The sequence below is a fragment of the Lipophrys pholis genome (assembly GCF_963383615.2).
Source record: "Lipophrys pholis genome assembly, chromosome: 3".
In the NCBI taxonomy this organism is placed as follows: Eukaryota; Metazoa; Chordata; class Actinopteri; order Blenniiformes; family Blenniidae; genus Lipophrys; species Lipophrys pholis.
The window spans coordinates 28087861-28113281 of record NC_137627.1 but is presented as its reverse complement, the minus strand read 5'-3'; the positions used below and the strand labels follow the sequence as shown (position 1 = coordinate 28113281).

Below are 25421 nucleotides of genomic sequence, written 5' to 3'. Positions count from 1 at the left end.
TTTGGGGCTTATCTTTCAACATTTGGGCGTTACATAGTGAAATTCTGCTCCTTTCACTTTATTTCTGGGTGTGTCTGAATCAAATGCTTCAACATGGAGGAATGGAGGTTTACAGTGATAGAACGAAGCTCTGAAAACGGTTTCCAATGACAACCTATGTAAACACACTCTGATTAAAGTTCTTTCACATGAAGCGCCGTTAAAAGGCTCATTTTATGCCTATAAAATCACAGCTTTCATTTACAGTGGTATGTAGTTTGTTTTTTAGTTGCTGATGAACCAAAAGTATTAATTCTAAAGAAGTTCTGTGGGTTAGAAAATAATATTGGTGCGTCTTGGAGCGGAGCGGGGCAGCGTCATACTGCCTTGCGCAGTGGCTGCAGCGCCTCAGCCTGCGGTCAGAACGCGAAATAAGACCTGGACGTGACGTTAGTTAAAATAATGTCACCATGAAAAGTGGGAAAAATAAATGACAATGGAAAACTGCTTCTAAATTATATCCGACGGTGCTGACTGACACCGGAGGGGCGCGGCAGAGCTCTCGAGAGCCGCGGTTCCGCGAACGCGAATTAAATAATCCCGTTCCCTCGTATCATTAACTTCAGGGAATGACATTATATCATTCCCACGCGTATTTTTTTTTTCTTTCTCTATAACCACTCTGGGGCTCCGTGTTCGCTGGAGTTTTCAGAAAGCCGGTACAACCCGCTTCCGCCTTTTAGGTAGCGATAACTCCAGAGATAACTCCGCCCCCAGCTGATGACGCGTCAGGTCCCAGTCTGGCTCCTCTTTGGCCCAGCAACGAAGTGGGGCCAGCGTAGCACCAGTTTAGCCCCTGTTTGGCCGGGGCTTTGGCAGTGGAAAGACAAAGAACTGGTGCTAAGTCTGGCCCTAGCTCCGAACTAGCTCCTGGTTCTTTCCGGTGGAAAAGCCCCTAATGACACTGAATCCTACAAGATCAACAACACAATAGCACTGAACACGATAAGTCTGAACACGATAACGCTAAACACGATAAGACTGAATTCTATAAGATCAACAACACAGTAACACTAAACTCTAGAAGTCTGAAAACAATGAGACTGAATACAATGAAGGCTCCTCCATGCTTTCTGCATTGCGCGTCTGCAGACCGTGCGCCGGCCGTGGGTGTGCACACAATTGTGTCCATCCTCCACTTCTGGGTTCGCTCGTTGTACCGCCTCAGGAACATCAAACACCTCTGCAAGACGTCGTTGTACCGCCTCAGGAACATTGCCAAACTGCGCCCAACACTGTGGCTGAAGCAGAAATGCTTGTCCACGCCTTTGTCTCCTCAAGGCTGAACTACTGCAACACACTCATCATCTGGATCTTTGGCAAGCGACTCCAGAGACTAACAGTACATTCAGAACCAGGATCTAGAAACTGCAGTACATCCAGAACCAGGATCCAGAAACTAACAGTACATCCAGAACAGTACAGATTGTTATAATGTAAAGTGCGTTATAAATCAAATGTATTATCATTATTAATATTATAAGAGTAAGCGTGTGTAAGAAAGTAAATGCTGCGAGTCCAGCTGAGACCAGAAAGTGTGAAGTACTAAAGGCTGTTCTTGATGTTTGGTTGATGGTTCCTGGTTTCCGCTTGTCTTTATTCATCTCTGGGCATTCAAGAGAATCTCACTAAATCTGTATTTTCTCATCATGTCCTCAGATTAAAGGAGAGTTTGTACCTGCACCATCTCCGTGCCCGCCATCATCTGCCCCCCCCCTGAAGGAAGTGGAGTGCTGCAGTCCTTTGGCCTGATGCTTGAAGATGGAGGAGGACAGCTCCTCTAAGGTGCAGCCGAGCAGGTACGCTGCTTTCTGGGCCCATTCATGACGAGCAAACTGCCGCCTCCCCGCTGAAGACAAAATAGAAAGTCAAAATGAAAAGAAAGTGGTGGTCACAATAAAGACAACAAGTAGAGTAAAACTAGTCAGAAACTGATTTTCTCTGTCTTCGTTAACCCAGAGAAGTATGAATGTGGCAACTCTGTACAGTACTAATATATATATATATATATATATATACGACATACAGCTGCTGCTCACAGGAACCACTGTCATCTGTATGCATTCATGCTTCATGCTTCAGTTCCACATCAACACAATGTTTCTACATCACTTCCTCTCCACACAGAGTAGGCCGAGAAGGAATGAAGATGACTGAAATGACTACAAAGGACAACTCACTGTAATCAATGTCATCAGGTTGTTTTTTTCAACAATATCAATTCTTTTTCTAAGTTCTGGTAAAACGACAGCCCTGAAATGAACACATGAAGGTGTTGTTTCATTTCCACATAGATCAATGTGTGGCTGAGGCTCTTGTATTCAGCTCCAATAATAACACAATGACATTTTCACACATCAGGTCTTTGAGAAACTTAAAAAAACATTTTCCTTCAAAAGCTATAACTGACTTTTTAGGAATGGAGAAACAATGTGAAAGTTCACCATAAGAAGACATATTCTTTCACAAGTTGTGCTGTTACAGGTATTGACCTATGTGCATGTGACCTATTTTCCCCAATACAACAGGAATGTGACTCAGATTATGAGAGGCCTGGTTAGGACCGTGGCTCAGTGGGTCATTAACACCTGTCCAGTTGTGAATGGATGAGTGAAGAGAGTCCAGTCAGTAATTCACACAAAACACTTTATTTTGATACAATTAAAAGAAACTCTCATGAAGCTACTACAGAGGAGCTGTAGAGCCACTTGTGGCTGTAGAGACATTACAGACCTCTGATTCAGGATTGAATGCACTTTTATAGTGTTGAAAGTCCGCTCTCTGTACCGTGGTGGTTTTCTATAAGATTTATGTGTGAACAACCTGCCTGAAGGCGTAAACGTGTGTGTGGTCTCTGTCTGAGTTGGCTCTGTGGAGTAGTGTGTGTCCCAGATGTAGTGCACGAAGAAAATAATCACAGAAAACTGTGTACTGAATCGTTCTCAGAGAGTATTTAAGACGTCAGATTGTTCAGGGTGGAAACCTGATCCTGGTTATTAAAAGGGAAATTATATTTGCTGCAGTGTCACACATGTTAATAAAAGCTGCACACTGCTGGATGAACCCTGAAGAGACGTCTCCATTCGGTCTCGAAGAGGTTCAAAGCTCACGTGATAAAGCTGCGACAGAAGCAACATGGGACTGCACTGGGAAATACACTTCTGAGGGACAGAGTCACAGCACTGAGAAAGAGAACAGGCTTGACTTTGTTAGCTGGAGAAGGGATGTAAGTGTGACATGAGCTGTGGGGAGACAGAGTGAGGCTTCAAACAGAGCGGCTCAAAGGAAGCAGCATGTACATCTCCACTCCAAACCAGGTGAGACAAGGAGCACAAAGAGCAGAGAAACAGGAGGAGGAGGACAAACAATAAAATTGCTAATGGCATGAGGCCTGGAGATGATGATAAACACATTGGGAGGAAATACAAACAGGAGAAGCTCTGAAATAAAGCTGTTGAAGAGAAAGACAGTCAACTTGAGTGTTGTTTTTCCATTACCTTCATCTCCGTCTGCTTGTGCACAGGTGCAGCATGCAAACATGCAAGTAAAGAGAAGGAGTTAGAGAAGACACACTGCAGACCTTCATCACTTCATCACACAGAGCAGAGATAAAGCAGCCATGTCCAGCCTGAACTTGGGACGGTCATGGCTGCAGGGCCGTGTCATTCGTCAACATGCTTGACTAGAGGGATGATTGTAGTACCACCGCAAATTATTTCTTGGAATAATTACAACAGAGATGAAAATACTGTCACACATTTGGCCCAGAGTCTGTTCACCGTGGGGAAGTTTGTTATGAAAATTGAAAAGCTATCATCAGTTTTTTTTATTGTTAGAATAGTGAAATATGGCTGTTGACTGTGTGTTATAGAAATGTCTCCCTGTGCTGTCTAGATATGACCTGCGATAAACAAACACTTCAGTATATGATGTTGTGAATTGAGTATAATAAAAATTCCAAAATACCAGTGCTTTCTCTTCCTGGAACTATGTTCAACCTATGTGAACCCCCGCCCGACCTCCCCTTCCCTCCCCTACATGTGAACTCCAAATGTCATGAGCTGAATTATTTACATCCCTTCTGTCGAATTTAGTGCACTGGTTGACATTTCCTCTACTTCACAGGAGAAAAGCATGCACGGTAAAAATGAGGCTGTTTTGAGCCCAGTATAACCCTCGATTTAGGAATAGCAGCCCACCACTCCTAAATGAATGTAGAGGAAACACTGGTGAGGGTGAATCAATGTAGCGGAGCACAGTGACGCCCCACCTGATTGGTCTAACGTGTCAACGTGGACAGGATGGATGGATGGATGAATGAATAAATAAATGAATGAATGAATGCACTTAATTTACCACAGTTAAGTCTTTCATGCTGTGTATATTCAGCATGATAATACAATTAAAATGGCTTAAAAGATGTACAGCAGTAAAACCAAATATCATGAAGATGTTTGAAAGTGAGCTGCACAGAGCAGAGATAAAGTCTGAGCCACTGCAGTAAGAAGCACAAGGAGGTCCAGGTCTGGTGGAACAACCAGGTTCTTTCTGAAGATTGTGGGTCAGACTTCAACTACAAACAGATGTTGCTGAAAACTTTCCTGAAGCAACTCTTCCACAGACAATCTGAGCATCACATCCCAGAAAATACAGCTGATGTTCACAAGCCCTCAGTCAAAAAGCAGTGAGGAGAAACTGATCAGGGAGGAACCGACCCTGTCTGAAAGCAAACCCTGACAAAACTGCCAAGTTGTGGAAGCTCCGACAGTCTCACACATCAACTGCGTCATCACAGAGAGGGAAACAACTCTTCCAAGTTTCAGCTGATTGCAGCTCTTTGTTCTGCTTCTCTCTGCATCGACAGGCCAGAACCAGCAGTGCTAGTCTCTCGTCAACACTTCAGACACCCATGAGAAGAGACTGGGATGTCTCTCAGCACATTTGAGCACAGATCACCATGCACACACAATTTCATGCAGTGCTTTTACATTGTCTTTTTCCTTCTCCTTCTTGTGAGACTTGATGTAGTCGGTCATCTGAGGGCAGGTTCCTACCTTTAGTGGCTCCTGCTGCCCCCAAATGGTAAATAGCCCCGAGGATGAGCCAGAGGGCCTTCTGCTCCTCTGCAGAGATACCCAGCACCTTCATGGCTGCCTGCAGCTTGGTGAACTGCTGCGAGGCTCTCTGCTTGTCTTCAGGCTGAGAACCATCAAACACATCTGACTTCAGTGAACTCTGAGAAACTGTAGTAGCAGCAAACTTTCACTTCACAGCAGCAGAGACAGGACGCAGCTCAGTAAGACACCACAAGTTGTGAAGACCGATCTCTGCCCGACCTTCAGGTGTGAATACCTTAGACTGTGGCAGGATCCCAAAGGCACTGTTCTCTGCAAGGTGATTAAAGTGCAGCTCCGTCCTGGTAGAAAGACAACACAGGGGGACTAGTCAGCTCCTTTGTACCATGGTCATGGTGCAGCAACAAGAAACAGCCTCAGTTCTTAAAAAGGACCAGCTTAATGCAATAAGTAATGTGCAACTACTGTATAAACCACATATCTGACATGGATCCATTAAAACCTTAGTCTACTCCCACTATGGCTCCTGTACTTTGACCTCAGCTGACCAATTTTTCTTAAGTCTCCTCTCTCTAAGATAACCTAGATTAAATCCAGTCATTTCCTTTCAACCTGCTGCTTTACCTGGAGCTTTGAGATGAGCAAAGAAACTACTGGTGAATAAAACTGGAGAAGGATCTAAAACAGCTAAAACCCCTAGACACAGACATAGGTAAAACTGATTTAAAAAAAGAGGTGAAACTAAAGTAGGTAAACAAGTCCCCCTGAAAAGGCTGAAGATTGTGGAACGGCTGAATTGGCAGAAATTATGGAAAATCAAAAAGGCCAAATTGCTACAAATGGAATCAGAAGGCAGACCAGCCAAACTTGCTCAACCTGTCCAGAATCTGTACAAACTAAAAGTGTGTTATGAGCTGGAGTCTGGTCTCAGTGAACAGAACAAACTCAGTGCAGCAGCTGCTCACCGCAGGCTGCTGTCTGCTCCGGCCAGCATGTAGTAGAAGACGTTGAAGGTGGATTCTGCTTCTGGACGTCTGCTCACCCTCAGCTTCTCCAGTAGCATCGTCTGCACAGCAGGAGAGCAGCTTTAAACACTGTGTGTGTGTGTGTGTGTGTGTGTGTGTGTGTGTGTGTGTGTGTGTGTGTGTGTCACCTGGATGGAAGCGGAGGCCACCTGTCCAGCCTGATCGAAGTCCAGGGACACGACATGTGAGAACCTGCTGGCGTTGGTGTTGATAGAGGTCGAACTGTTTCCGAAAGCTTCCAGGATGGTGTAGACGGCCTGCCACTTCTCCGCTGGCACACCCAGGAAACATCATCGCCATCATTATCCTTATCATAACTAGCACTATCAAGATCATCGGTCATCATCAATCAACATCATCATCTTCAGTGGAATCAGCTCTTCTATAGTTTACATCTATTTCACCTGAGGGCTTCAGCACGGAGGCGGGTGTGCTAACTCTGCTCCTGAGCTCACAGCTAACTTCTCGGTTTGGCAAACATCCAGAAATACCGGCGTAAGCGCTTTGCCTTGGATCATTGTTTATCTGTGTGCTCAGGGTTTGGCACAGGGATGTTGCTATCTGACAGGCGAGTTAGCATCCATGTGAGCAAAGGGCTAACATGCTAGTGATGCTAAATTGGTTCTGCAAATAAAGGGTTCATTAGCGAGGCAGTGCACTCTGCCGAGAACAGTTCTAGTATTTATTTGGACTGAATTCTAGTTATCATACTAAGAGGAGATTTGGAAAAGCAACATTTCTCAGCTGAAGTGTACGGCAGCGTGAGGGGACACAGTGAGAGGATCAACTATTCAAGCTCTCTTTACTTTAAGGACTTGTTTACAACATTTCTTTAAAGAAAAGAAAACTTTTCTTCCGCCTTGGTAGACTCTATAAAAAAGTGACAGTTGCAGTGGAGCAGGACATCGATTTAACAGACCCACCAAAAGTGAAGAAAGTTGTACGGTTACACTGGCTTTTGTAGTTGTGTAAACGGGGCCTAATTGCACATTTGGAGCTTCAGCTGGGAGAGAAGAGTCTTTTATTCAGACATAATGTGGTGGCAGCTTCATGGAGCCTCCACAGAGAGGTCACGGAGCCACATGTGGCAGTACGTCTGCAGACTTTTGACAGATTTATGGAGACAACATCAATTGTAGTGAGTATTTGACTGTTGTGAGCGTGTCAGAAGTGTCATGCTGAGAGCCAGACTGACATGCTGAACATGTCTGAGGGTGGCATGTCTCTCACCAGAGAAGATCTTGCCCGTGCTGCCAGCGATGGAGACCAGGTACTGGACCAAGTGCTGGCAGTTGGTGGTTTTGCCACTGCCGGACTTTCCTAGCAGCACGATGGACTGATCTTGGCGGGTGGTGAGCAGGTTGCGATAAGCTGACTGAGCCACGGAGTAGATGTGAGGAGCCGTGTCCTCCCGCCGGCAGCCTTTAAACATGTGCATCACCTGAGGAAAGAGACAGATGAGGTCAGAAAGAAGGGCAGCACGCTGAACAAGCTCCACAGTCACAGTGACATTAAGTCCTTCACATTCAGGGACTGAAACTATTTAAGAAAACCTGACAACTCTCCCACATGTCTTCACTTAGCTGGTAAAACGAGCCAGAAGAAACCAGCAGGATCTTTCAAATAGGGATGAGGCCGATCCGATCCAGTATCGGTATCGGGTTCTGATACCAACGTAATTCACGGATCAGAAATTTGCGATCCAACCTGCGGAGATTTACGATCCATGAAACCTCGTCTGTGCTTTACTGTTACTGAAATGACTCCACTAGTGATTCCCTGCTGCTGCTCTGCTCGCTGGCTGCAAAATGTGGAATGGATTTCCTGAAGGGAGGCGGGTCTCAATGAGACATCGGGTAATGAGTATGGAAATTCATTCCACAGTTTGCAGCCAGCTAGCAGGCTAGTGTAGTAGCACTGTGCTTTTCCAACTTTTCAAAACAACATCTTGCTGTTTGGTCCCCCGGCTAGCTGAGTAGGTAGAGCATGAGACTCTCAATCTCAAGGTAGTGGGTTCATGTCCCATGCCAGGCGTCACCTTCCCGTGGGCTCACCACCTGCAGAAAAGGTTCTTAATCGGTGCAATGTGATCTGGGTGACAGTGCTCAGACTGCCACCCCCAGGACCTGGAAACGGATAAGCGGGAGAAGACGGACGGACGGATGGATGGATGTTGCTGTTTGGACGTATTTTACACTCAAACCACTGCAAAGCAACACAGCAACGTGGATGTTTGCAAAGCCGTTGTACAGCGAGGCGTTTGCTCTGCTGCCAGACGTCACCGTTTTAAAACACCAGCTCCCCGAGGAGAACAGCACTGACAGCAGCATCAAAACAATTAAAAGCAGCTCCTCCAAGCTGTAGCAGGTGAATCACACCTCCGTGAAGCTGTGCCCTACACCATGCAAAACTCTGTGAAAATAGTCCCAATCATTTGTGCTGCGTTAGTACTGGAAACATTCTGTTTGTGCTGCGTTGCCAAAGAATTTCCCCAGGGATTAATAAAGTCATTCTGAGGTTTTAAAGATAGAACTAGTTTATTATGAGATGATGACGTCACGCAGACCCCCTCATTGTCCAAATGGAACCAAAATAGTTTGTACTGCTTCCTTTTCTGATCTTATACTAACCTCAAGTTGCCTTTTGAGAGAATACATGCATACATTCGCACATTTCATACTTGCCTGTAGATAGGAGTTTATTAAAGTCTCATATAAAATCAACAATAATGATAATAATATTAAAGCAAACAGAGCTCTGGTATCGGAATAGTATCAGTATCGGCAGATATCCAAATATCGGATCGGAAGTGAAAAAACGTGGATCGGTGCGTCCCTACTTTCAAACATGACATTACTTCAAATAAAATCCAGAAAATTATCTTTTAAATAAATATGAGGAGTCACGTTTGTGACACCTAAAAGTCCTGCAGCAGGATATCAGCCTGTATCAACATCAGATGAAGTTGTTCAGTAATGTGAAAACTACATGATAGTATTTTCAGGAGTGAGTGACATTTTTGTTTTGCTTCTGCTGGAGGTTCCTGCTCTCACCTTCTCAGAGTACATGGAGGGGGTGCTGAGTGGGTTGATGACCACCAGGTTGGGTCCAGCGTAGGAGTAGATGAGGTTTCCTCCGTAGCGCTGCCTCAGGCAGTGCATCACACTGGACTCATTCAGGTAAAGCAATGAAGCCAGGTCCTCGGACCGGTCGTAGGACGGAGGGTTGGCCTGTACACCCATAGAAAACCCCAGTGAGACAACATCTGTTACCACAGGCTCAGGTAAACCCTCATTTTAATGATGTATGAAATGCTTTGTATTTATCTGTGTATGACTATGTAAAAACAAATTCATGAGGTGTATTGAAACTGCTGTGTGTGACCCGATCAATACCACAGCTGAATGTGTGAAAGTGCAGTCTGACCTTCTCGATGTCATCTTCATCCACATCCAGCACGCTCCCATCATGCTCCAGTTTGACCCTGAGCCGGCCCTCGGGCAGCGAGCCAGGCTCCGTCTTCACCATGGTGGCTGTTCAGAGGCACAGACACTCTTTTTTCAAGACGTTTTCAAGAAGAAAAAACGCTTCAACACTTTTCATACAAACACATTTCCCCTTTAAAAAGAAAACACCACAGCTCAGTCTAATTCTAGTTGTAATCTACAAACAAGAAAATTGCATTGATGATTTTTCCAAAAATAAAATTACAAATAGGGCATTCACTAATTTTCTTAACAGTTTTCAAAGGATTCAGTTGATTTAGCTTTTTTACTTTTTTAATTTTACCTTTTTAACCAGAAGCTGTTTTTCCTTTTCTATGAGTTGTAACTATTTGATCTGTTTCAGCAGTTTTATTGGTTTCAGACCATCATAACTCTTCAGTAGTTTGTTTGCTCCAGGTGAAGTAGCAGGTTGTCAAAGTACATGAATAAAACTTCTTATTTCCCTCCGACACTTGTCTTTGGATAATTTGGAGCCACTGCATAGGCCACATGAATCAACTGTGTGTTTGAAGAGTTTAAAGTGTATATCCAGAGGCCTCTGAGGTGAGATGAAGCCAGGATGTGGAGCTGAGCCTGCACTGCCCCCTAGTGGCAGTCACAGGGAAGTGAAGGATCTCTAAACTGGGTAAGTAGAACTTTTCTAGTGTTTCAGGAAACTAAAACTGGTTTCATTCAGTCTTTTCTCAACCGGAGCATCATATCTGCACTCACAGACTTAATGAATGGTTTTTATTAAAGCTGACTGTTTTACATTTCTTGAAAGTTAAAGTAGAAGAATATCAAATTTGTGAACAAAACACAAGACCGTCTCACCCAAGGAGAAGCCTTCTTTGTGGACGAGCCAGACTTTCTCTGATCCATACCAGGCCTGCTCTGCTGCAATCTGCTCCTCCGTCTTCACCTGCAGGAACAAACTGTCTGATCAGTGCACCATCATGGACCGCTACACAGGACCACCTCAGCTCCACTTCACCCACTTTTATTCACACAGCAGAATACTTTTTAAATAGTTTAAACCTAACCAAGTGTCAGAATGACCAACAGTCTGTACTGCTGCCATGTGATCACAGCGTCTTTAAACCAGTGGAAACTAGTCCAGAGAAGAAACTGCTGATAAAAGTGAGAGAAGTAGCAGCAGAGGAACATCCGACTGTCTTCACACTTCAGTCAAACTATGTTCGATTCCCATAAGAGAAGAAAACATTGAAATAATGAGCATGCAGTCCACTCAGCATGCTAACACAGTGGTGTGTGAGAGAGAGAGACTTTAAAGCATCACTATGACAATCCTCGGGGGTAGAGAAAGGATGGGGGGGGGGGGGGGGGGGTACACACACTGAAACTCACTTTAAACAATTAAAATAAAACAAATGAAGTGAAAATGTGAGGAGTGTGAAGGCGACAGGCTGCAGGCACAGAGCACAACACTCCACAGTGAAGGTGATTGTGGGACAAGCCAGTGGAGTCATTCCAGTCAGGCACAAAGCAGGCCACACCTGGGACTGTGCTGCTGCAGCATGAGAAGCCTGCAGGAGGGCCAGAGGGTCCTCGTCCACTGAGTCCTGGTCAGTGGTCAGCATGAAAAGGTCAGAGGCCACAGGTATACATGAGCGCAACAGGAAGTTAGACCCACAAACACACACATATCAGCATGAAAGCAAAGTGCAGCTGGACTCCTGTCAGAGAGAGACCAGCAGCAGACACAGGAGACGTCTAGGAGCTCTGCTGAGCTTAATGTTCACTAATGTAATGTAAACTAAAGTTTATCATCATCCGAAGTGAGGCTGCACCCTGCAACTCTCTGTAGTAATAGCAGTAAATCAAACCCTTAAGTCCGATGAAGTTAATGTGTTCGGGCTCTGAGAGTTCTTCTAAATTCCAGATCTCTTTCTCTTGTTCTAAATGAACCAGCTGAGACTGGATCCATCTGCAGTTTCCTCCAGCTGTGTTACACAATTCAATGTCAAACTGTCAAATTCATGGTGAATCTTTCTTTGTCATTGCTGACTTCCTCACACACGTCACTCCTGCTCAGAACTGCATGTCTGGTTTTCAGAATCAACACACCCCCTTTGCAAAAAGGTGCATGTTGTTGGTAATTTGTAATACATCGTACAGCCTGACAGAGAACATCTCCTCTCTATAGTACAGAGTGATCTTTGTTCAGCTTCACCACAGAATAAAGAAGAAACAGCTGCAGACCATTTGAGGAAACCACACAATGACAGGCGAAGCACAGCAATGTGTAAAATAAAAACCTATTAATGACATGATGCATACAGAAGAGGGGTCTGAGAGTAATTCTATGTGACTGACTGTTCACTAATATTCACAAGGTCAGCTCAGGTTTCAGTGCTGATCAATTATTGTTCCAGAGTGCTGACTGGTCAGGAGGCCAGGACCTCAAAAAAACCTTAAAAGTCAGGACTGAATGAAGCTCCCTCTCCAAAACCTAGAGTTGTTTTACCCTACCAAGCTCAGAATGTGAGGAACTCCTGAAGTAGTACGACAGAATCATTTCATCTACCACTGCTGCTACATGTCCTGAAAAGATGGTTGCATGCTGGCTACCCGGTCAGACTGAATGAAGAAAAGAAAAACTACAGCTCGCCTGTGGGACATCCTGTAAAAACATTGCAATAGTTCACACATGGGACATGAGATTAAGTTAGAAGGTTCTGGGCCTTACGCGCTGACAAGCCACACGAGTACAAATTCCAGCCAGGAGACCCCGAGGACTGCAGGACGGCGGGACTTGGGGGAGTCCCTGCTGGGGTCCCTGCTGGGGCTGCGCAGTGCGGCCAGACGAGGAAACACTGACTGCCAGTTCAAGCTTAGCCACACAGAACCACAGAGACAGAGAAAGCAGTGAGTGAAGGTATGGAGAGAGGAAAGAAAACAAGACAAGGTCAACATGGAGATCGAATGATCACTAAGGAGCATGAAGGCAGAATGCAGGACACACACTGCTCAGAGGACACACACTGCTCAGAGGACACACAATGCTCAGAGGACACACAATGCTCAGAGAACACACACTGCTTAGAGATGGAAGGTGGAAAATGGAAATGGATTTGAGAAATAAAACCAAACAAAGAGCAAATGCTCTTTACAAGACGTCCATTGTTATGGTTCAGCTTGAATTAGCTTCGAAAAGCTGAAATGACATTGAGACTTTACTTGAGAGAGCAGATGGTCAAACTGGAGCAGCACTAAAGTATGGACAAAGCTAGAGAAGCAGAGAAATGCTGCTTTTTGTGGTACAGTGATGGTGGAGCACAAAGGAGCCATCACTACCTTCACAGGTGAGGGATGTACATATTTCTCTGGTGTCAAAACGACAAATTAAATATCAATTTAAAGAAAAAACTTTCTGACTGAACACACAAATCTTAAGTATGAACTATAGTTTGCTGTTAAATACAAAACCTGTGTGTGTGTGTGTGTGTGTGTGTGTGTGTGTGTGTGTGTGTGTGTGTGTGTGTGTGTGTGTGTGTGTGTGTGTGTGTGTGTGTGTGTGTGTGTGTGTTGAAGCACAGGTTAAGCACTCGAGAGATTTACAGGAGCACCGAAGATCCTCATCAGGCGTCTCTGAGCCTCCTCGGTGGGACTGAGCGGCGCCTCCTACAGGTCAGAGCAACAACACATTGACTCGAAGCCTACAGGTTCACAGAAAGCCACGCCCACAAGCCACACCCACACCTCAAACTCCACTCAGTTCGGTCGGAGGGAACAATACAGTTTACATGCAAAGATACAGTCTGTGACCAGGAGCTGGAAAATGACAGGAGTTAGAAAGAGATGTCTGCATGCTTCTTTAATCCTTTTTCTATGCAAGAGACCAGCAATGGAAAAAATATGAAAAGACATTGCAGACATTTTTGTTGTGGTATTTTCTTTGATTAGAAATCTAAAAATATTTCACTGGTTCTTTCAAACCCCCAAATAATTTGACTTGAAAATGGCGGTGGTGAAAGTCCTGATCCAGAGCTGCCAAACCTTCACGGAATTAATCTATATCCAAATCAAACTTTGGCTTATGTGGTTTCATACACGATCACATGCTCCTGCTCCAAAGCATGTCCCTGCCTGTATGTTGTATCTGTGCATGATAAATCCAAAGTACTGCAACTGGAACACACCGAGTGTTGAACTCTGAGTCCAGTCACTGACAGAGGCCCCAAGAATTTAATCCTCAGGGCGTGCTGTGCTGCAGAGGCTCAGTATGAATCCAAAGACACTCAGTGTCTGACCCTTCACGACTACATTTACGACTGAGCTTCCTGTTCTGAGAGTTCCTTCAGCGTCTCTCTGCAGTAGTCAGCCCTACTTGGACGTTCTGTTAGCCAGAACACATGCTGGGCTAACAGACTAATGAGCTGCATTATGCAGTGAGACAGGAATTGTCCTCTGTTTGTTCTGCCCGCAGGCTGTCGAAAAGAAGGTTCAGCTTAACAAATCTTAAAAACCTGCAAACGTACACAAGCATCCAGTCTCAAACTAATAACTCCTGAAAATAAAACCCAAAGTGTAGAAATTAAAAGGCTTCAAGAATTATTCTGAACACTGCCTTGACAAGTTCCTCCTCCAGTATCACAACCAGGAATATTAGTACCTACTGGAGAACTACTGAAGTTCACACTGAAGTAAACTCCCTGTGGCAGTACTGCAGCAGTACTGGAGTAAACTCCCTGTAGCAGTACTGTAATAAACTCCCTGCAGAAGTAAACTCCCTGCAGCCATACTGTAATACACTCCCTGTAGCAATGCTTTAATAAACTTCCTGCAGAAGTACTGTAATAAACTCCTTGTACCAGAACTTTAATAAACTCCCTTTAGCAGTGCTGTAATAAACTCCCTGTAGCAGTAAACTTCCTGCAGCCATACTGTAATAAACTTCCTGCAGCCATACAGTAATACACTCCGTGCAGAAGTACTGTAATAAACTCCCTGTGGCAGTAAACTTCCTGCAGCCATACTGTAATAAACTCCCTGCAGAAGTACTGTGATAAACTCCCGGTAGCAGTAGACTTCCTGCAGTCATACTGTAATAAACTCCCTGTAGCAGTACTGTAATAATCTCCCTGCAGAAGTACTGTGATAAACTCCCGGTAGCAGTAGACTTCCTGCAACCATACTGTAATAAACTCCCTGTAGCAGTACTGTAATAATCTCCATGCAGAAGTACTGTGATAAACTCCCGGTAGCAGTAAACTTCCTGCAGTCATACTGTAATAAACTCCCTGTAGCAGTACTGTAATAATCTCCATGCAGAAGTACTGTGATAAACTCCCGGTAGCAGTAAACTTCCTGCAGCCATACTGTAATAAACTTCCTGCAGAGGTACTGTAATAAACTCCCTGCAGAGGTACTGTAATAAACTCCCTGTGGCAGTACTTTAATAAACTCCCCGCAGAAGTAATGTAATAAACTCCCTGTAGCAGTAAACGTCCTGCAGCCATACTGTAATAAACTCCCTGCAGAAGTACTGTGATAAACTCCCTGCAGAAGTACTGTGATAAACTCCCTGCAGAAGTACTGTGATAAACTCCCTGTAGCAGTACTGTAATAATCTCCATGCAGACATACTGTAATACACTCCATGCAGAGGTACTGATGTAAACTCCCTGACCCTTTAGGAAGGGGTTTAAATTGACTTTAAATAGTGCCGAACTTGGGCTTCAGTGAATCAAAATGTTGTTTCATGGACAGACAGACTCGTCTCCAGGAACACGGTCAAAAGTCCACTGCGCTTTATCGTCATCGGTGGTTTCCACCAATACCTGGAGCCTGGAAGCAAACACTGCAGTGCTCTTCACCTCAAACATGCATTGTGACATGCACATTACTTTCCACACTTTAAACTGTGGACACTGTACCTGTGGGGGACTGACAGCAGGGGGGGCTCCTGAGGAGGGGGACATTACAACCGGACTGGAAGGAAGGGCGCTCATGGCAGCAGGAGCAGGTGGAGGTTTAGAGGTGGCTATGGAACGTACTGGAAGAGCGATGGAGGGAGCTTTTCGTTCTGCTGGGCTGGTAGAAGGTGGAGTGTAGCTGCTGAGCTTCGTAGTCCCAGCTGGTTTAGGTGCAGGTATGAAGCCAGGTGGAGGACCCAACGGAGTGGGCTTTGGGGCCGGGATGAATCCCGTCACCGCAGGAAAAGATTTGGGTCTGGAATGAGGAGCTTTGGAAGGAGCTGGGTTCACAGACGCAACAGGAGATATCAATTCTTTTCCACTTGCAGTGCTTTGCGTAGCTCTGTGATTAATGTCCTGGGCTTTTGGGGTGGTTTTCCCCTCTCTGAGCTCATTTTTCACTTCAACCAACTGAACTGATTCCTCTTTCCCATCATCGCTTTTCTCCAGTGTTGCTGGCTCTGCCCGTTCTTTGCGTATTCGTGGACGTGGCTCTCTTGTCCTGCCTCGCACCATATGACTCGTCAGACCTTGAGACACGTCATCTTTGTCTTCTGTTTTGATGGTGTCATGTTTGAAAGAGAATCCGGACTTCATGTGGACTCTGGGCCCTGGTGCTGGTTCTGGCACTACTACATTAGTGACTCTGCTTGTTTCAATAGCCTTGTCGGCGTTTTGCACTGGCACAGAGGTTTGTCCTTCTGTTGGTAGGACCTTCCTGACAACTCGACGAACCACTTTCACTACTTTTTTCCGTGTCAGACCTTGGTCCTCAGCTGGATCAGCCACCCTGGTGCAGAGTCCGGGTTGGCCAACGGTACCGTTATGTGTACCATTGACGATGCTTTTAGGCACTGTGCCGTTCCGCTCTTGTGAGCAATTGATGACTGGTTCAGGACTCACTGGAGCCGGTGGAGGTTCAGGACTCTTCAGTCTTCCTGGCATCTTTGACGGAGGCTCTGGGCTTTTGAAGCGCTCTGACACTTTGACAGGGGTCCTTGCTTTTGGTGGTGAGGGACTCCGAAGTCGGCCTACTGGCTCCACACTGGAAACTGGTGGAGGACTTTTAGACTGGAAGAACCCCCTGCCAGGGTCTAAAGCTGGAACTGAATTGGCCCGGCTGGACAAGCCCTCAGTTTCTGTCTACTCGTGAAGGAGTAGGAAAGCAAGTGTGAGGAGAAGAGGATCTATGAAAATGGTGTCAATAATAATAATGTCTGACAATAACAGATACATTGGTGTGTTGAATACATCTGATGGTACTCCAGCATCTAAGTGAAATAAACAGGAAACACTGACCTTAATCTATTAGAATCACTGATATAACATGTATATTTTGTCTTTTAGCGCCGTTGAATATAAAGTATCACAGAGTTTCATAGCAAATGAGGCACTCAATAGTTCAGTTGGACTTAGAAACATAACTAAACTCAATAGAAGAGATTATATTTGAAATCAAATTTTTATACAAGGTAGAATATTAAATTCTACAGTTTTATGGTCACTGTGCCAATATGCCTCATGCCCAATAATGTGTACATTAAAAAATCAAAAGGAAATAACATTCAAAATTGTCATTGATAAAATAGTTTACAATTACTCAAGTTTACATTTTTGTTTTCTAATAATTAAAACCGTTCTGAATGTACGATAGTGACATGCCCTCAGCAAAACTAAATATTTTACAATATACATGAAATGACTCCAATCATGTAAAGACTTGCTGAGCTCACAGCCTCAGGTCAGTGTGTATATTTTTGTTAAATCTCAGCTTTAACTCCCTCACCTGATGAGTCTATTCAAACAGGTATGCAAGTTTTTCATTTTGACAATAGGTACAAATGGATTTATACATAAATTACATTGATAGCACAAGTGAGTGCATACTAATATTCATATATCCATTTATTAAACTGATTGGATGAAAAATTGCTCTTGCTTATTTTATTTTGTTGACCTCTGACTGAAGAAATAAATAAATAAATATAAAAATAAATAAAAAAATTAAACTTTCTGTGGTGATTCCTGTCCCTGAATACCACTGCTCCAGTTTTGGGGGCTTTATATTTTCCTTGAAGTTTCAAAGGAAAGAAAATCTCCAGAGCAGTTTACATTACTGTTGCAATGTGTTCCGTTTTGGGGGATCTGTCATTGTGGGGGTATTTAACAGGGGCATTAGCTCTGTTTCTGCTGAGTGCACTGATGTTTTATTGTTTGTGATGTAGATTCATTCACTACATTCTGAAACAACATCCAACTTTTTAAAAGTGTGGACAGGTTAAAAAAACATCATCTCAATACAAAGTAAACTTGATGACAGTACTTACACTTTGGCTGTCAGGCTTGTTTTCCTCTTTGATCTAAATGTGTTGAAACAGGAAAGCAGATCAAAACCTTGAAACTACATAAAGCTGTTGTTCGTCACACATGGTGCAAACGCCACAACATGCTGAGTCAGCGCAGGAAGTCTCAGTGCCACTCTTCTATCATCACATCCACACACTCTCTGTATTTAAAGAACTGGGATTCAGGGTCGTCGGTGACCCACAAGTGCTTCTGTTAAGTGTCCAGCAAAGGTCACAGCAGATAGAGACGTTAGTCACACACACACACACACACACACACACACACACACACACACACACACACACACACACACACACACACACACACACACACACACACACACACACACACACACACACACACACACACACACACACACACACACACACACACACACACACACACACACACACACAGAGTAATCCACATTGTCAACCAACACTGACACCATGCAGTGTAAGTGTGAATAATCAAATGTTCAAACGCCACTTCCCTTTTGCTCCCAGAAGGAAAAGCGAGATGAGAATGCCATGTTGGCCGATCAGCTGTCATGAGCGGTGATCGATGATCTGAGATCAGGAGGAGGAGGAGGAAGGGATGGTGTTAAAGTGGGGCTCAGAGAAGAGAAATGTCAGGAATACACAGATGAACAATGTGTTTCAGAAGACATTGAAGATTCATTAAAAAGTTTGGTAGAAACTAAAGAAAAGTGTTTACAAAGATAGATTTAAAAAGTAGGTGGTATCAAATCATTTTAACCTAAACACTTCCCGACAGAAGAACTGGTCAACCTGCAACTTTAAAATAACTTTGTTTGACCTGTGAGAGACGGGATTGGATGGATGGATGGCTGGATGGCTGGATGGATGGATGGATGGATGGATGGATGGATGGATGGATGGATGGATGGATGGATGGATGGATGGATGGATGGATGGATGGATGGATGGCTGGATGGCTGGATGGATGGCTGGATGGATGGATGGATGGATGGATGGATGGATGGATGGATGGATGGATGGATGGATGGATGGATGGATGGATGGATGAAATTCCCAAGAAGATGTTTGCTGCATGAAGAACAGCATCTTCCCCTAAATTAAAGTGGTAACCTTCAGCTCACAACACCTCACAAGGCCCGCTTTCACATAAAAAGCTGTTTTGGGTGATCAGATCACAAGTGATGAGGCCGAAATACAAGTGTGAACAAGCACCAAAGCACTTAAACTCAAACTCACTCAAACTACTTCCCGAGGTGGTCTTGGACGCATCGGGAACAGAGGTTTTGTACTGTGGACAGCAGGGGTCTTCAATTCCAGGCCTGGAGGGCCGGTGTCCTGCACGTTTTGGCTCTCCTAGCTTCAGCACACCACATTCAGTCTAATGTTGATGTCATCAGCAACCTTGTAGAAAAGCCCAGTAACAAGCCCACATTGCATTCAGGTGTGTTGCTGCTGGGAGAGAACTGAAACATGCAGGCCTGGAACTGAAGACCCCTGCTGTACAGCATGCATCACAAATATGCTACGGGACGGTGGGGTAGCAGGAAAATAAGTCATACATAATACGTAAACATTAGTGCATGTAGTGTTTTCGTTTAAGGGAATACTTCAGTCTGAGTTATACTCTCTTTATCTGTGACCTTTTCCTGCACATGAAAGTATGAGAACAAAGGTCTAACCTCAACAATTAATGGTTGTTTAGAGGAAAAAAACAGGTTTAACCTTGAAAATGAAGCTACGGCAGCTCATAAAGTGGAATACAGAGTTTTACTACATGTTAAAACCTTTAACTTATGTTGTATGTATGAAACTTCAGAACTACAAATTAGAGCATAAACGTATCACACAACTGGAAAGCAGGAAAGGAGTTTTAGCCATTATTGCTTTTATCAAGATTTTTTTTGCCACTTTTCTTCTTCTTTTTTTTTTTACATTTTAGTCATTTTTGCCATTTTGTCATCATTTCATATGGTAAATGGATTTTATTTATCCAGAGCTTTTCAACCTTTACACAGACATTCACGCACCAATGGAGGCTGCTGCCATGCAAGGTGCTCAATCCATCCATTGGGGGCAATTTGGGGTTCAGTGTCTTGCTCATCATTTTTGTTGTTATCCAGTCTCTCTCCATATATGAAGTACGGGTGAACGAGCATCACAGTAAAAATAAACGATTTCAGTAAAAATGAATTAGAAAATTAACATTTATCAGCAGCATTAAAAGGCAGATTTTAGTTGACAAAGTACTTTAAGTGTCACATCTGTTTCCATGAGGATTTCCTTGGGATTGTTTGCTGTAAAATTTTATTTGGCCTGAGGATTAGTAAAGAAAAAGAAAAAACATTTACACAGGACAATGGAAATGGCCAACTTCACTACAGAGTGGTGTTTGTGTTGTGACTACCAAAGGTGTTTCATTCATGTGTACGGAATAAGGGAATAAACCTGCTCTGTACAAACAAATGTTGCCTGAAGGCGTTTGGCCTGTTCAGATGACCATCAGCAGGAGGAGTAAACTCCAGAACAACCATTACCGTGCTTTATCAGAGTTCCTGAATTAGCACCCTGACTCACAGCCTTATTTTAGTATTTGACAGTAGGGCCAACCGCCAGAAGAGATCCTCCAAAACACAGACCAATGATAAGAGTCAAATACAAAGAAGATTTTGGTTTTAAACGTCTCTAACTTTCCTTATGGTCCCGTTTACATGAAGAACATCACAGACTGGATCAGAACCAGTGTAGACTGGACTCTGTTCAGTGGAAGGATGGACAAGAAACAGAACGCTGGTTCTTTCTGAACGGACCCCATCAGATCAGGATCTGATGATAGACCTGGTTACAGGAAGGCTTTTACTCTGATCAGACTTTGCGTCACATTATCTGTGTCCATGTACACACAGCTGAAGCAGAATGCAGTGGGGATGCTGATATTCCATCGTGAAGGATTAGCAATGTGTGTGTGATTGAAAAGCAGGAGACATCATCTGATAAAATAGAGCCAACTGACCACAGTATACACACTATAACAACCTTATACTTAGAAGTTGTTGACACACCTTTACAAACCCGAGACCCAGAACGGACCAGCAGGGGGCAGTGAGGCTCTGAGCTGAATAATACTGATACAGCAGGTAAAGCCAGTTACATTATTGCTATCAAAATAGCATTAGTGTCAAAGCCAGACTGAGTTGAGTTGTAAAAAGATGCTAAAGATTTCAGGTCGTCCCTAAGATATTTTGTAAACAATGAAATAAATGTGTGCATCAAAAAATGATAACAGATCCCCAAACTATTCACCTCAAAGGTTAAAAACTGGCTGAAAACAAGACAAGAATGTACCCACTTATGAAATGCTACTATGTCTACAGGAAGGGAGGGACTGTGTTTTACTGTAGTGAAGGAGGGAGGGAGGGAGGGCAGAAATGTGTTTTACTGTAGTGAGCGAGGGAGGGCAGAAATGTGTTTTACTGTAGTGGGGGAGGGAGGGCGGGAATGTGATTTACTGTAGTGAGGGAGGGAGGGAGGGAGGGAGGGAGGGCAGAAATGTGTTTTACTGTAGTGGGGGAGCGAGGGCGGGAATGTGTTTTATTGTAGTGAGTGAGGGAGGGAGGGAGGGAGGGAGGGAGGGAGGGCAGAAATGTGTTTTACTGTAGTGGGGGAGGGAGGGCGGGAATGTGTTTTATTGTAGTGTATGAGTGAATGAGAGAGAGTGGGAGGGAAATAATGCATTTTATTGTAGTGAGGGAGTGAATGACGGAGGGAGGAAATGTGTTTTACTGTAATGAAGGAGTGAATGAGGGAGGGGGGGATGTGTTTTACTGTAGTGAAGGAGTGAATGAAGGAAGGAAGGAAGGAGAGAGGGAGGGAATGTGTCCTACCCCAGTGAATGAGTGAGGGAGGGAATGTGTTTTATGATAACAGGTAATTGTGAAAGAGATATTTACTCTGTGTATTCTGTGTATTTCTGCTTGTCTGATGTATCTTGGTGTTGTATGTACTGTTGTTTCCTCTTTTACCCTCTGAAAAGCCCTTCCAGGGACGCGAGTTGCAAATTAGTGTCGAGATATATATTCTATGTGCAACACATCGGATTTTACCTATGTATATTGCACTGTCCCTGATAAATAAATAAATTGAAATTGAAACTGAAAACCTTTTAAGGTTGTAGTAATTTTTTGCTCTGAGAAATGAAGAACTTTAAATTGGCTGATTTTACAAGTTATTAATCTCCTGATACTGTTCCACCCGAGCAGTGATGGTAATATTTTCTCTGATTCTCTGTTTGATGGGACTGATTCAAAGCTCAAAGCTCATAATGTGCTGATAGAAGCACAGAAACTCAGTTCATCTGTATACAAAACCAACCTGCACACAACACCCTAACTGAAGCCTCAGCTGCTGTCATCTGCTGGACACGGCAGTGACTGTGAGGTCGGAGCTGAATCTGAGCCACTGAAAAACTGATCCTCAACAGAGACTCTGTCAGACCAAGTCCCAACACCTGCTGCAGCCCAACAAGCAAACTTCATGTCACCTTCATCACCCCCAGTTTCTGTGTCAGAGCAATTATTTACAGTTATTACAGGTTACTGCAACCTCCAGTGGCTGTAATGAATAAATACCAGGAAGAAAATAAGAGAATGGATGGATGGATGGATGGATGGATGGATGGATGGATGGATGGATGGATGGATGGATGGAAGGAAGGATGGAAGGATGGACTGATGGACACAGGAGGTTCTTCTAAAAGTTTGTCTTTGAGTCCAGTGAATATTTATTTGTTTTCCAGTAATTTGTGTGCAGACAAATGGCCTCTACAAAGAGATGATTCTCCTGCAGATTGTTTGAGAGCCCATCTGGTCCTGTCAGTAAGTGAGACAGTGGAGAACTGTCTTCAGTCGAGACTCTGACATACTGAGGTCCTGTACAGAAACTATAAACCCTTTGCAGGATTTTGCAACACAACCTTTCTCAAAGAATAAACAAGACTGTTTCCAGCAGATGCTCTAATTTAAACTCCAGATACAAACTCAGTCTCAACACAGCTTTAACATAATACAACATTTACTCAGAAGGTGTTCCTAACATTGGCAGGGTCAAAAAAAGACACCAGGCACTTGATCTAGTCTGAGGAATAAGACAGAAGATCTGAACAGTGTTGAAGTGAGGCCTGAGAGCACCAGTCACATTTACCAGCAGCAGACCAGTTTAAACAAACTCACAGAACCATGGGAAAGGAAAAGATCTAACACAGCTCTCACATGGTGAAATGCTGCTTTCTGTGGGTTGCCCCCCTTCACTTCATGCTAGCCTATAAATAGAGCCATGGGCTGTGAAGCCACCGGGCCTGATGCTCGTCACACATTTCCTACTCAAACTTCATCCTACAAAACAGATTAAAGCCGCCAAACAACAGATCCTCACAAAATCTCACAAACCTGTAAAAGAAGCACTCCCCCAACTCCTGCGTGACAACCGTTAACACAAGTCTCCAGTGGCGTGAAGCGGCCGAGTCTGAGGAGGTCTGAGTGAGCGGTGGGACCCTGCAGGGCGGCGGTGCTCTGATAGGCCGGCTATTCCTGACGCTGGACAGACAGGAGAAGTGGGGACAGCTGTGGTGATACCACGGTGTCCAGCAGGGGTAAAAATAGGAGTCTGAGTTGGACGGGTCCACTCCCTCCACCTCCACCTCAAAAGAGCCCCGGCCAGCCCACCAGCTGCCCCCGACCCCCTCCACCACACAGCTGCTGTCAACTCAGCTGCTCCTGAGTGAGCATGTGTGTGTTTCTCTGTGGGCGTTGTAGACTCCGAAATCTGCTGTGAAATGAGAACGGTCTGTAAACTGAAACATGGATCACATCCGAACACGTCACCAAACTACCAACGCTCAGAGCAAAGAGATAAAACTGCTGAATGAGTCACAGCAGGTAAAATGGCTCAAACTAGTAAATATGATAAAATGACAGCTTTTTCAATATAATTTTATAAATATACACTTCAACATAAACTGCAGTTTATACATGAAATGTGATCTTTATACTGAAAGTGAAACATCGCTGATGAATTTTATTCAGTGTAAATCCTGCAATGTGTGTTTTGTTGCCAACGTTTTCAGAGTTGTGGTTGAAATGAAATTGAGAATCTACTGTAGCACTGCTGGTTCAGTCTTTCAGCATCAACAAGCTGATGTCGCTCTGTATACTTGAGCCTGTTTAAATCAAACACAGCTTTGACCTTTAGCGATAGTGTGAAGTCCTCAAACATTAATAGAAGGATGAAGTGAATGTGCCTCGGGAGGAGCAAATTAGGACAAAGACACACACGCACCAGGTGAATGGATTCAACGATTCAATGTGTGAGCCATTTGTTTCTCATAATGTTCTGAAACACATGCACAAATATACCAATAATAAACACAAAGCCGCATGTCTAACGTAGCTCATCAACAATGAGGCTGGAAGACAATCCTCTCTTTAAAATGACCCACCGTCAGTATCAGAGGACAGAATTGAACTGAGAAATAAAAAGGAAAAAAATAAATAAATCAGAAATAACACAAATACTCAGAGTACCACAAAAATTGCGAAACTGATACATTAAATACAACTATGGCACAGAGCTCTGTATCATAACATTAAGAAGTTATTATATTACAGCATGAACAGCTCCAAAACTAAGCACATCATGCTTTTCAATACAGCAGTGATGAAAGTGAAGAGTATTTACTTGCAGGTTCAACCTGGCGGCTCCAAGAGGAACAAAACAACAAAAAGACTGGTATTTCCAGCCTCAAACTCCAGATTGAAACAACTCCAGGCTGTTTGTAGACTGCAAGTGTCTACAGGAAGCTGATCAACACAGTACAGTTACAACAGAGTCGCAGCTCTTGGCAGCAGACAGAACGCTCACGTACCATCATCTTCAGGTGGGAGAGTCCTGCTCCACTGCATGTGAGAGGCCACACCTTCACTCTGGATTCCTGTCCCTCTGTAACACTGAACTCCTGTACGTCAGCCCTCCTCTACTGCCATACGTCTGTACACAGCAGCTGCATGCGCTTCCTTTGTGAAACTTTCATGAAGCAGAGAGGAGGAAGCATTTGAAGGAAGGCAGTGCTGAAAAAAGCAGAAGCGGACGAGGATGGGGTACCGGAAATAAAAAGCACGTCTTTCCACATGTTTTCTACTAAACTTTGAAAAGAAAAGAGAAAGCAAGCCGGTGCAGATCCATTCAGGTTTTTTAGAAAAGTGCTTGACAGTGCATAAACTCAATTTAAACATAGTCCATCCAAAATCAATCAATAGGTTCAATATGTATTTGCGGGTCTGTTTATACTTCTTTTTTTATATTGAACTTTATAACAAACGTTCTGCAAACAACTGGCACACAATGGATTTTTTTTTCATACTAATATTTAATGCACACTCCTAATCATACATATCCAAACACTAAGATGCTTCACCACTCTCACATACATCAATGAAAAAAATCTAAACAAAAATGATCC

At 43.9% G+C, this 25421-nt stretch overlaps 2 protein-coding genes across 6 annotated transcripts in view; both read right to left on the bottom strand.

Annotated features, from left to right (window-relative positions):
- LOC308107792 (unconventional myosin-XVIIIa-like) overlaps window positions 1-25421 on the bottom strand; it is a 124195-nt gene that overhangs the window by 61104 nt on the left and 37670 nt on the right. For 4 of the 5 annotated variants that reach the window (XM_080460297.1, XM_080460300.1, XM_080460298.1 and 1 more), the window contains exons 3-11: window positions 10459-10546; window positions 9566-9672; window positions 9193-9369; window positions 7370-7580; window positions 6268-6410; window positions 6080-6180; window positions 5392-5455; window positions 5094-5238; window positions 1718-1888 (exon numbers count right to left, since the gene is read on the bottom strand). In XM_080460297.1, coding sequence (XP_080316423.1) covers window positions 1718-1888; window positions 5094-5238; window positions 5392-5455; window positions 6080-6180; window positions 6268-6410; window positions 7370-7580; window positions 9193-9369; window positions 9566-9672; window positions 10459-10546 — 1207 coding nt within the window. Of the gene's footprint in view, window positions 1-1717; window positions 1889-5093; window positions 5239-5391; window positions 5456-6079; window positions 6181-6267; window positions 6411-7369; window positions 7581-9192; window positions 9370-9565; window positions 9673-10458; window positions 10547-24827; window positions 24998-25421 lie in introns of those variants that run through there. The other variant, XM_080460299.1, reaches the window with a different exon arrangement.
- On the bottom strand, window positions 12331-23477 carry LOC308107350 (uncharacterized protein; the record flags this gene model as incomplete). The annotated part of the gene is made up of 6 exons (XM_080459671.1): window positions 23353-23477; window positions 18399-18478; window positions 17891-17923; window positions 15525-16706; window positions 13207-13269; window positions 12331-12465 (listed from the first exon to the last, which is right to left on the bottom strand). Exons 2-6 carry the CDS (start codon window positions 18459-18461, stop codon window positions 12331-12333), a joined length of 1476 nt encoding a protein of 491 aa, XP_080315797.1. The 5' UTR covers window positions 18462-18478; window positions 23353-23477.